The following is a 13,422-nucleotide window of genomic DNA, read 5'->3' as shown; positions in this document are numbered from 1 at the left end:
ACGTAAGGCTGTCTGAACAGCAGTGCTTTCTTGCCCAAATAATTCATCTTGCAGCTTCAAAAATGTCTGAGGAGGTAACTTGGATCCTGAATCAGTCTGAGGTGCACCTTCTTGAAACATGCAACGCGGCGCCAGCAGCGCCCCCGGCGGGCGGCCGCACTCGGTCTGTGCCGATCAACCTGCAGCGTTCAACAGGGCAGGCGAACCCGGCCCCAGCGCACACCAGGCTCCCCGCGGCATGAAGCTGCCTGAAATCATTCACACGTGTTCCCCCACGAGTGAGATTTAGCTTCAGACCCAGAGCCAAGCAAAAGAAAAGGCATTTAAATTTAAAAGGCACGTTTTATCAAAAGTAATCAAAACCTTTTCCTGTAAATTGTCATTTAAAGGAAAAAGCACATTTCCTACTTTCTCTGCATCCCCCTCAATTTTTTCATTCTGTGAGTAAGTTTTCTATGACACACCACGGGTGGCACAGGACAGTTCCAAATGTCTTCACGAGGTGGATTCACCGGCCGCTGCGCGCTGTGAAGGCAGCATTCCAGCCTCTGCTACTGGTTTGAGCCTTTCTCCTGGGCTTCAGGTGGTATACTCTGTTGCCTGCAGGTGCCTCACTCTACATTTCACAGACACCTCTAAGTGACTATACACACCATGGAGGCTAGCTTTCCTGCCTCCTCCTCCCCCAGTGCCAAACAAAGAAAAAACAAATTTATTCTCGCTCAAGGAGGAGGAGCGTCCTCTGACGTCAGTGAATGGCATGGTCCACCCATCAGCCCAGGCCAGAAACTGGGAATTATCCCAGGCCCCTTTTCCGAATAATCGGCTCCTGTCAGTTCAACTCCCTGAATGCTCTTCAGTCAGCCCCATGGGAGGAAGCGTGGGTAACAGAATTTCACGGGTTTGATCTGACGGATGACTTGCATGGATTCCTAGCTTCCAAATTTACTAGCTCCATGACCTTGGACTAAAACAGACGATCATTCTGAGCCTTGGTAGCAGCACCTGTAAAACGCCGCGTGTTAGCATCACAGTGGGTGACTGAAGGTTACGTTGGTGGAGCAGATAATCTGCTGCCTGTGAACAGTCAGAGAAGGTTTTACAGACAAGGCAGAGCCAAAGTGGAGAGCACAGCGTGGGCAGCATGTTAGGACCCCTCTGGGAAGGCAGGCTGGCCCCCAGGCTCGAAGAGCAAAAGGTGTGGCTGTTAAGTAAGGGGAAAACAGCGGATAAAGACTCAGACGTGCCAAGAGCCCTTCGATTTGTATCCACCGCAACACGTACAGGACGAGCAAAGTGCAGTCTGGGGTCCTCAGGAGCAGAAATCTATTAAGCATGGGAAGTACCAAAGTTGGTATAAGCAAAATTCCAAATCACATCATTACGCTTCTGAGTGGGTATGGGTGGACTGGGGATTTGAAATAATGTGGTGTTTCAGGAGAGCTGAACTGAGCACCCATGGTGAAGGGTTAGGGTTAGGGTAACACCTTGCAGGACCACAGCGCACTCTCCAAACACAGACCGGATGTTACAACACAATGAACTCCCACACAGACTGACCCAGGTTTTGCCAGTTTTCACTTGCACTCTCTGCTGTGTGTCCCTCAGACAAACTCCCGCCAGCATCACGCCCACCAGTCTCCACCGGGATGCAGACAGCCATCACGCAGACACTCCTCCTGTTACCCCCGACAGTCGTCCCTGCCCCCACCCTTCCCCCGGCAACCAGAGATCTGTTCTCCATCATGCTCCTTTGGTAGCTTCCAGAACGCTACAAATGCCCAAGTTAACTGTGTGTGTCAACAGTTTATTCCTTTTTATTGATAAACAGTACTCACTGTATAGATATACCATAGTTTGTTTATCCAAGTGATATTTTTTAAAAGCTTGCACTTCCCAAGTGTTCCACAACTATGATATAGTTGTACTTGGTTGTTAAAAGAAAGCTTGATACATTTTCAAGAATAAGATTTATCACAGCTGGGGCCTCAAAATGTTACCCCTGGAAGTACTGCCCTGGAGGTTAACCACTTAATCACAGTTGTCTGACTTCCTTTATATAAAATCTGCAAAAAACTTCCGTGCTCTTGGGTAATGGGAGGTATCTTATTTGAACCAACGTTCCCACTGAAAACAGTAAGAAATACTGCATAATTTTTTTTTAAAAATTCTTAAAAGAAATAAGGCAGAGGTCCAGCAAGAGGTCCTCCTTCCCATGACTGGCAGGGCTGTGAAGGGTGATGCCCTCAAACTCTGGAGAACCAGGAACCACGCACCCACGTGCAGAAGGGGAGACTGAGTAACTCGAACTTGGATTAAGACATTCCAGGGCAGGAGGTACCTCCAAGTACACAGTTCAGAAGCAAGTGTGTTTGTCTTGGAAAAACATACTTTCACTTTTATCTCAAATGATTCCCATAACTAGTTTTTCAAATACAGTTACAAACAAAACCCAAATAAACCAAAACACAGCATGTGGTGAGACAACACACCATGATCAAGAGACGGAAACAAAAAACACGAGAAAAAGACCGAGACAGGTGTCCGACAGACACAGTGTGAACAGCTGGATACACAAGAAAAGTCAGAGAAGTATCTGCATGGACTAGGCAAACATAAAAATGAAACCACAAATGTGACAGAGAATCAAATAAAATTTCTGGAACTAAAAAATACCAGTAACCAAAATTAAGCATTTGACTAGTTTGGTGGCTAATCAGACACAGCAGAAGGTGAAATTAGTGACTTGGAAGGCAGGTCACTAGGAATGATCAGAATGAAGCACAGAGACAAAAAGGTGAAAAAAACCAACATAGGAACAAGAGAAACAAAGGGCACACGAGGATCCGACGAGCCTTGGCAGAGAGGCAACAGAACAGGGCAAAGGCAGCATCGGAGGAGACACACTGGGAGCTTCCTAGGATGAACGAAAGAAACCTCCCTACAGGTTCACGAATAACGCCGTCCAGACGCGACAGCAGAGAGCAGAGCACAACAGTGCAGAGTAAGGGAGGAGGGGGAGGAGGGGAGGAGGAAGGGGAGGGGAGGAGGGGAGGGGAGGAGGGGGGAGGGAGGGAGGGGAGGAGGGGAGGGGATGGCGATTACTGAACACGGAAGCCATGAGACTGAAATGAGCGTGACAGCTGAGAACCCGCACGTGGCGAGACTACTTCTCAAGAAGCAAAGCCAAACAAAAACCGAGAGCGTTCCCAACAAAGACCAGCACTGACCAACAGCGAAAAATAAACCTGACAGAAGGAAAATTATCCTACATGGAAGGCCTGAAAGGCAAGAAGAAGAAGGAAAATACGGGTGAACCAAAATAAACAGGAAACCTAACAGATAAAAAGTCCATACCGTACAGCACAGGGATCTCTACTCAGTATCTTGTAGTCACGGTGAAAAAGAACGTGAAAACGAATGTATGTGTGTTCACGTATGACCGGAGCACCGTGCTGTGTGCCAGAAACTGACACAACGTGGTAAGCTGACTCTACTTCAATTTAAACAAAAAGAGGAAATGTGTAAAACAGTAAACCTTAGGGTTGAAGAATAACTAGAGTCAGTGACAAAATGGCATTAGGCCAGAAGGGCTGAATCGAGTTAAACAATCCTCAGGTGACAAGCAAAGGAAATGATTAAGTTTAGACTCTGAGAAATTAAAAATGCTGTTAACATAACCATAAAAAGAACAGAAACTGCTTGTGAAGCTTACAAACTACTAGAGAAAAGAGTAGAATCATTAAAAGTAATAGATGAAACAGTAAGAAAGGAGAAAACTATACAACAGTTAAATCTTATTAAAAGCACAAAACGATAGATTTAAACTAAAAATGTAACCGTGCTACAATAATCGCATATGCACTAAATAGTCAAAAATTATGAGTCAATAAAAATTAAACTTTATGCTACTTAAAGAGACACATATAAATATAAATACACAGAGACGTTGAAAGTACAAAGATGGAAAAAGACATGCCAAGCAAATTACAGCCAGCTGGCATTACCATATTAACATAAAACAAAGTAGAATTTAATGCAAAAAGCGTTAGCAGAAATAAAGAAAGTCACTTTATCATGAGAAAATGCCTAATTCAGCAGAAATCTGTAACAGTTTGATTCTGTACGTCACCAATACCAAAGCGACAAAACACATAATACCAGAAACAGAATTCCAAGGAAAAACAGACCCATTCACAATACTAGTGGGAGCTCTTAACATGACTCTCAGTAACTGTTAGAAAAGGCAGAGGAAAGGAAAATCAGGGATATAGGGAAAAAAACAGGATGAACAGTCTTGATCCAATGGGCGCAGACGAAACATTCTTTTTAACCAACAACTCAGATTCCACATTCTTTTTAAAGGACACAGCGAATGTTTATAAAAATCAACTAAATATCAGACCCTGTAACTAGTTTCAACAAATCTCACAGATCTGAAATAAGGAAAAGTATGTGTTCTGACAGCAATGCAAGTAAGCCAAACAGGAACAAAGACATTAATCAGAAAACTCAAATACGCTTGTAAATTCAGAAATAACCTTGCAATAACCATGAGTCAAAACAGAAACCACAGTGGAAATTAAAAAGTATTCTGTCGTCAGGAACAAAAATACTACATATGGAAACTTTCAGGAAGCAGCCAAAGTAGTTCTTACTGAGACACTTACAGCCTCAACTGCGTATGTTCACAAAGGGGGAGAAGGTGGGAACTAGGGCGTCAAGCCTGTATCTGAAGAAAGGATAATGCAAACCACAGAAGGCAGGAGGAAAGAGACAAAGCAACATCAATAAAACAGGAAAACACCCGCACGGAGTCAATACAGACAGCACCGAGCCAGCGAGGACCGACCAGGAGAAGAACAGGGGAGGGCAGAAAAGGCACCTAGAATGAGAAGAGCAAGACCACAGAGTCGACATAGAAAAAGGGGGAACAGGAAAACATTGTGGCAAGTTTAAGTGGATAAATCTGAATATCCAGGTACAGTTTTTGAAACCAAGTTTTCTATCTATTTAAACTAACTATTTAAGAAATATATTTAAATTCGTAAAGAAATCCACTGTCAAACATCCTTCCACAACAAAAGGTTCAGCCTGACGTGGCCTCCTTGATGTGCAAATGTCCAAGGAATAAATAACTAAAACTGTAAATCAAACATGTTAGAGAAGAGAGAAGACCTGTTGATGTATTTCATGAGACTAGCACGATCTTGATACCGGACACCAGAAGACAGACCCGCGAAGCAAAGTGACAAGTCGGTCTCTCTCACGTAAACCAGTGCAAGAATTTCACAAGAAATACAAGCAAGTGGAACCTAGGAACACATGGAAGACCAGTGCACCACGATCGAGTTCTGCTTTTCTCCCCAAAGACTACAAAGTAGGTATGGCATTAGGAAAGGCAATCAATATAATTTCTCCTATTAATACATCAAAAAAAATTTAAAGATAAAAAAATCATCTCAATAGATTTGGTAGAAATATTTTAAATAATACATTCATGATTTAAAAACAGCTTTTAGCAAAACAGGAATAGAAAAAACTCCCACTGTTTATTACAGTAAAGGGCTCCGTAAAAAGCACAGCACCCTTGTGGGTGAAATGGTGAGTCTGCCTCTCACTCGGGGAACAAAGGAAGACGGCCCATTATCATTGCTTCTCCTTAACATTATACCAGAAATCGTTGCCACAGTGACAAGGAGAAGAAATAAATGGTGCAAAAAATTGAAAGGAACAAAGCTGTCATTATCTATTGATTACATGATTACCTACAGAGAAAATCCAATAGATTCCAGACCAATAATTAGAATCAATAAAGGCTTACCAAAATTGATGGGATTCAATCGTTTTACAGAAATCCATTTTATTTCTCCATAGCAGCAACAAATATGTAGGAAACAGTTCTTTCAAAAAACAGTATTTACAACAGCATTTTAAAACTACCAAGTACCTAAGAATAGCTCTAAAGAAAGTTGTGCAAGATTTTCATGGAATTTTTTAAAAATTCTGAGATAATAGAGAAGACCTAAAAAAATTAAGAGATGTGCCCAATTCATGGTTTGGGAGATTCAACATTAGATGCAAACGACCGAGGAAAGCAGAGGCACTCTTAACACAGACAAGGACGAAAGACTTGTTTTCATCAAATACTGACTTACGATAAAGGCGTGGGAATGAAGGCAGTTTGCTACTAGGTCAGGAACAGACAAACAGACCAAGGGAACGGAACAGGGGACCCCAAGCAGACCTGCACACATGTGAACACTCAGCACTTGACAGGGGCCCAGACTGCTGGGGAAAGTCCTTCCTGTGAAGGGCGCTGAGACAACCGGTTGGTGAAAAACTGGTGAAAATACTTCACACCATTGAAAAAACAACAAACAGCAACAAAAACACTGCCGGTGGTCAAAGATAAGATGGATTACCTTTCAGAAGTCAACACAGGAGGACAGCTCCACAGCCCTGGAGCAGAGGAGGGTCCCTAAGCGCGAGGCTGTCAGCAAAACACAACTGGAAACGACCTCATATCCAGACACGAACAGCGGCTGACCACCCAGCAGGACAGACTCCACAAGGGCTCCAGAGCTGAGGGGCTCCTCTGCGACCCTCTGCATGGCCCAGGCCAGCTCTGCCTCAGAGCTGTTCTTCCTTTCTCCTGCGAAGCAGCACATGTCTGCAGCCAGAGCTCTGTCAGCTCCCTTCCTGCCTGGAGACGTCTGCGAGTCGGACAGGCTCCTCTAGTCTTGTCCTGTCTCTGCTCCTTCCAGTCCAAGCCAGCAGTGTTGCTACTAATACCACATTCTCAGAAACTCTGTGGGTCTCCTGTGAGTGACAGGAGGCTCCTCCACACAGCTCTCTCGGGTAACCCCATCTACTCCTGGCTTCTGCAGAGAGGGCTGAATGGCTCCGTAAGTCACACATCTAATCTCTTCAGCAAAAGGCTGAAGGCACACCCTCGGGCTTCTCTCCCGTGCCTGCTTCCAGACGCCGAATGTTCTAATGAATGTTCTAATGCTAGCGTGTTTTGCAAACTGGACCAGCTGCCAATTTCCCAAACCATCAGTACCTGAATGTCAATCCTGGGTCTAAGTAAGGCTGCATACACTCCTCTCCCCGAGCGTTCTACCTGGAAAATGAGGCCTTACTAAAAATGTCTGGTAGGTTAGCGCTAGCCTGTAAAACGCTACAGAAAGGGTACCTGACCTGTAAACAACTTGATAAAAAGCTCCTAAGAACTTTCCTTCAATAAAACTTCAGAAAGTGAATTTCTAAATTCTGAAGCAAATTTTGTACCTGTTTTATCTAACATTTTCTATGTTCCATTTTTTGTGTGCTGATGCTCTGAGCAGAGCACTTGGGGCATCTCCCGGGCCCGCCTCCTCCGCACTCACTGCCGTGGCTGCCTGCCTCCCAGGCCACACAAAGCCCTCACTTCAGTGCTTTACACACAGCGCTGTAGCAGCAAGAGGGTCTCACGTGTTTCTAGGAAGGAACACAGTTACCACCTCTTCAGACACCATTTTGCTTCCGTCGCCCACATTTGCCTCCTATCTCCCTGCCCCTGCACTGACAAGAGTTTTTTTGGGATTATCCACCAGACTGTGATGTAGCGTTTTAAAGCATACGAGCAAAAGAAGTAGAAACTGAGACAAGCAGCTGTTAGCCCCCGAGCTGACAGGACTTTACGTGTAGCATCAAGAATTCTGATGGTCTGTTTTCTGCCACGAGTGACACAAGTAACGTAAGGAACATACATTAGTTTTAGAGTTCAATCTTGTAACATTTTCCTTCAAAGGCAAAGTATATCAAGTGACTCAAAATCTTTAATTCTGTGGAGAACTTCTTTCAGCTTTACTTTCTTAACTGGACAAGCCTCTTAAGAGTATTAGGTCAGTAGTGGAAAAAGCACCTTCCTTTTCAGAATTGTGCACTGCTTTGCAAAACAAAAGAATATTTAAAAGTCTATCCTTTATTAAATTCAGAAGCATATTTAGTAAATACTAAACTGTATCATTAGTCACAATTCAATGGAAACCTTGCAACAGGAAAGCAAACTTGGTTGAATCAGATGTAAACCATAAGTCCCTAAGTCAAGTGTCCTCTATAATTTTTACATTTTACGGTTTTCACCTTCTGCTAAATCTGTATAATTGCATTCTCAGATTGTGAAAAATGAGGAAAAGCAGCATTGTGAAGCAGGCATGAGATATTCTGGAGCTAAACAGGGGTGCAGCCATAACTCTGACTACTAGTCTCTCCAAGCTTGACTGAACATGTTAAATTCAAAAATGCTGACGGAAAAACTAGAACAGGTCAGCCTTGGTAGAAAGTCTGTACCTTCCTCAGTCTGTAACCAGACTTTTTAAAAGGATATACAGAATTAAAAAAAAAAAAAGATATGTGTGTGAATGTTGGTGTATTTATGTATACATAAATATGCACATTCATTCTTCTAAGTGTGTATGTATCCCCACATCTGAAAGGCTTCTCAGAATTTATCAAAAGTTACTGAGATTACAGATAATGCTTTTTCCTTCTCTTGTTATTCGGTATTATCTAATTTTTCTATAAATAAATATAACCAAAATATGAAAAACAATAATTATTTTAGCTTAAAAATGCTTATAATGCATTAACTTTCATGACCATAATTAACATTTCCTGTTAATTTGGTAAGGGGAAAGAGTGTCAAGTCTCTCTGCATTGTCAGTTTACTAAAGAAATAAAGACAGTCCACATAAATAATACATTGAAGAGCTGTAATAAAATGTAAATACTGTTCAATGAATTCTATCAGTTAAAGACAGAAGAGCCCTAGAAAAAAGAAGGAACAGCACTCTTACCAGGCCTTTAGCATCACACAACAGAAGCGGTCGTGAAATGTCACCGCACATTTGAGAACTCATAAAAGCAACAGAAGTGGAGAAAAACAAGATTAGCGAGAAAGCAAAGAAAACAAATCGGGAATTCCCAAGAAAAGATGTGTTTGCTTGAGAGATGGGAGTAGGTGACGTCTAATGGCAGCTGCGGAAGGACAGCAGAGAGGGAGTGGAAGGGCTAAGACGTGCAGGGGGACCCGGGCGGCTGAGCTCGACAGGGCAGGGGGCGGGGCTGACACTGGGCGGGGGCGGGGCTCACACCGCCCCCGGGACATGTGCAGCGCCCTCGGCTGTCGGGGGTGCAGGGCCTGGACACCCACCCCGCTGAGACGCGCAGTCTGGGGGGCACGTCCTGCCCCCGGTGCACCTGTTTCACAGAGCGGGTGAGGGACGAGTGTTAGGACTCTACTGTTGCTCCTGGAGTTGCTGCTAGTGGAGACCCCAGACCACCGATGGGACCCGCAGCGGCCCCCACCCCACCACGCGCAGCCTCGCCGCGCGCGGGCTCGCCGTCGCTGTGTCCTCAGCCTGGAGCTCGGCTTCCGATGCTCAGACAGGCCTCGCGCCTGCTCAGTCACTGCCCACCGCCCCACCTGCTGACGATTGCATTACCAACACATTTCTATGAGGAAAAGCATCCGATTTCCAGGTTAGTCTAACAAAAATAATTTTGCCCCCTCAAATACTGTTTTCTAATACAGGCTAAAGAAGGCTCCCTGAAGCTTCAAGGAAGCCATTTCTTCCACATGGAGAAAAACACATTTCCATAAAATCACATTCAGTAAAACCCAAAACTCAGACCTACCTTATGGGAATGATGTAGGAAAAGAGGAGGAGAAACCGGAGAAGATTGCGGTACCAGGGGCCCACGAACCCTTGTAAGGTCACCATGACAACCGAGAGGGCAACTAAAGCCAAAAACAGCGCTTTGGTCAGCTGGTTGAGTTCAAGGTCCAACAGGCCAGCCTGAAAGAGAAGCACGGAATTAGGACAAACCACAGGGTCCCTAAGGCCGCGCGTCTGAACACACGATAGGGTGGCGTTCTTCAGCCTTCTGCATGAGCCTTCATTACCGCGAAACACAAACATGTGTGAGCTTTCCACTTTCTCCCACAAACTTCTCCTTGTATTTACAATTTCTCCTGAAAAGCCTCTTAGAGATTCAGGCAGGATTTCTGAAAACAAGTCACGGTCCCAGAGTGTTTCCAGAAAGGGTCCACTGAGAAAACACGAGTCCAGAGTATCCGACCACAGACAATGCAGGCCCTTCCCCTACGTGCAGAGGCTGCGACCACCCGCTGGACACGGGGACGCGAGGGGGCAGACGCCAACAAGGCCTGGAGGTCCGGACGGCTCTTCTGAGCACACGTGCATCTTCCTCCGCCCGGGCCACGTCAGGGCACCACTTAAGATTTTACTCGGGACAGGACAGTGTGTCTGTCGTCACTCTGCCAGGAGCCTCTCTGAAGAGAACTTCTCTTCATTAAGGAGAAAAGCAGCGGCGGGAGCAGTTGAGCAGTGACTGACGACAGGCAGCACAGGAGCGGCGGAGAGGACGATGCTGTTACTCCTCTCCCTGTTGCTGCTGCTGAACATCTGGCTCTGACTCGCTGCCCCTCACTAACTGCGGGGCCCTAGGGAATGTTCTCACACTCTTCAAGCCTCACTTTCCTCACGTGCCAACTGCGAATAACAGAGGTGCCCGGAGGAGCCCAGACACGGCGGCTCCCGGGGGCCCTGGGCACTGGTGGGGCTCGCTGTCACTCCTGGTCCCCCCAGGCCAGGGCCCAGCACGCGGCTCACAGAACTGCCTGTTCACACTATATGCGACGCTAACGGAAGACCGAGCCCCACCAGGTTATCCACCTGCCATCTGAGTTTCTCCTGAATCTGGTACAAATTTTGAGAGTAATTTAAAAAGAAAACAGGATTACCAAAATTTTGATAAAATAATAATTTTGATAAAATAAGTACTATAATTCCCAAATTTAAAACTTTTAGAACTACTGAGCTCATTAATAACAGTTCATTTTGTAGTGCCTTTTGAAATACCATTATCTTTGGCCAATAAAAAGCTAGCCTTTTCCACATGTCACATATTTAGTTTACATCTGGTTTTGATTCATATTTGCCACAAACTCTCATGAGAACATTAGAATATGTAGGTAAAAAGAAAACACAAAACTTTGTCAGAAAACCCATTAAGTGCAGCTGTGAAGAAAATTCATTCATTAAAGAAATAAGTTTAAATGTCTACTATGTTTTTTGCTAAACTCGAAGGTTATAAAAAATGAGTAAGCTATGAGCTTTTACATGCAAGAAACAGACAACCTAGTAGGAAAAATAAGACGAATGTTATACCAGTAACATACGCCATAACACAGAAATCTGCTCTAACTGGGCCTGTGGATGAAGCCACTGCTCACAGCTGACAATCTGCTGCTGTCGGCTGGCACCTCACGGCCTTCAATGAGGGCGCAGAAACCACGGGACCGACAACATGGGCCAGAGCAACACGACCCGAGTCTGTCGAGAGCAGGCATTGTGCTTCCATGCCAGACACTGCAGGGTCTGCGTGGGAGGCCAGGGGCCACTGGGCCCCGCTGCAAAGACCCGTGGGGACCACGTGCGCGGCGGCTCTGCAGCCCCGCCCCACAGGCCCCCCTCGCCAGGCCCTGCCCCCTCACGGGTGGCCCAAACCCCGGGAAGGGAAGCCCCAGGCCTGTGCACCGCGCTCTCCGCATCACTCGCTATTCGGCCTCCTGACCCGGAGGCTGAGCACGTCCCGGCGATGCGCTATCGGGGACGATTGTCCCCGTGTCCGTGGCCGCAGGTGAGCCCCTCCTGGGCCGGGCGGGCACGTGGCCCCGTGGTCCCTGCAGCCCAGCGTGCGAAATGGGGTCCGGGGCCGGCCCGGCAGTGGCGTGGAGCCGATCCTATCCAGTCCCGGTCCTGGTCAGTGGCACAAGGGGGCCTGGAAGCCACAGCTCTGGAAGCTTCGGCCGCGCAGCCAGCAGCCGGGCCCACGGCGCCTGATCTATCAACTCCATTTACAAACCAGCACGAGGGGGACAATTCCCTCGCAATTTCCACTCCTCCAACTCCTACATAGTTTATGCTTGAATTATTGAGAAAAATAGGGTTTTGGATTAAAATGAAGAAAAATTAAGCCAGGGAAGTGGAGCATGTTTCAAAGCCCAGATCCCTCTGCTGTGACAAAGGCAGTCTAGGATTCCGGCCTCGCTGAGGGTCGGATGAAGTCATTACTCATTCAGTCAGGGAAAAAGGACTCAATTACCTCAACGTAAAGATGCTATCAACGAATGCAAAGTGCATATTTTACTCTATTCATCCAAATCCCATTAAAAAGTGAAAGGGATGATTTAATCTGGCCTTCCAGAGTTGGTCCTTTTTTGTAGCAAAATAAAGAATCACCGTCTGGCAAAAACGCACAACCACTTCCTCACGCTTTCCCTGGCATCAGCAGCGAAGGGCTGTAAAAGCGGGGACAAAAACAGTCAGGAACGAGTACAAAGTTTCCTTTGAAAACAGGCCACGCATAGGATGGAAACACTGAAAGCAGCCCACTGCACACTGATCCGCAGCGAATTCAAAGTGTTAACACCTTTCCAGTTTCCAGTTGACAAGGACACGCGGTCAACCGCCTGATGATGAACACGCCCGAACGCTGTCTTCTCCAAGTCCCTCTAATCGGAAGGACGCAATAAAAACTTTAGCAGAGAAAACACAGCTTCTCAGTGAAGAGCCGTCCCCTGCTTTCTTTCAGGAGCCTTTTCTAAACTTCGACCGTTCTTCCTGGAACATAACTGCTACCATGCTAGAGCACATACTATGAGCCTAATTTTTTTTTTTTTCTGGTCGATTCTAACAAAACGCAGTGAGAAGAAAAGAGACATTTCAACTATTTTTTAAAGTCCACTTTCAATTACTATTTGTACCCATCTCTCCAGAACACCCTTAAAAGTTTCTTCAACTTGTCTAAAATGCAATCTGAACTCTTAAAAACTATTTAACATAAAACAGGTTAACTTATAAAGTTACAGATTCTATAAAGAAGGCAGTAACTTGAGTTTTGATGTGAATCTCTTGCTTCTTTAAAACATTTCTTAAAACACCTGAATGGGCCAGATGCCTTTTACTGTGACTTCAAAAGCGTTTCACCCTCAAAATATATTATTAATCACTTGAAGTAATTATGACTGTATAAGAAAAGGTAAATTAAGCACACTAGCAAGTAGTTTTCAACATTTATTGTAATTTCCTGTACTAGTAAAGCAAATTTTCTTCTACTTGTCATAATATTTGCTTTATTTGAAACAACTGTGATAACAAAATTAAATACGCTACTGGAAATTTTAATCTCCAAGGGGAAATCTGTGCATAACGTCTAAGACACCACAATGGCTCTGCAAAGGGGCTGCTCCTGGGTAATGAGCACAGTAATTGCCCGGATAATCTAAAACGCTACTAATGGCACCATCACAAACCCACTTAGCGCCTTTTTAATTTATGTACCAGGTTT

General features: G+C 45.2%; 1 protein-coding gene across 13 annotated transcripts in view; it reads right to left on the bottom strand.

Moving 5' to 3' along the window:
• ATP9B (ATPase phospholipid transporting 9B (putative)) overlaps positions 1-13,422 on the bottom strand; it is a 155,595-nt gene that overhangs the window by 51,085 nt on the left and 91,088 nt on the right. For all 13 annotated transcript variants that reach the window (XM_074355305.1, XM_074355303.1, XM_074355306.1 and 10 more), the window contains one exon: positions 9,685-9,845. In XM_074355305.1, the coding sequence (XP_074211406.1) occupies positions 9,685-9,845 (161 nt within the window). The remainder of the gene's footprint in view (positions 1-9,684; positions 9,846-13,422) is intronic.

This window comes from Camelus bactrianus, chromosome 30, assembly GCF_048773025.1.
Source record: "Camelus bactrianus isolate YW-2024 breed Bactrian camel chromosome 30, ASM4877302v1, whole genome shotgun sequence".
Taxonomy (NCBI): Eukaryota; Metazoa; Chordata; class Mammalia; order Artiodactyla; family Camelidae; genus Camelus; species Camelus bactrianus.
Note: the sequence above shows the minus strand (reverse complement) of the source record. Positions and strands in the feature narration are given on the sequence as shown.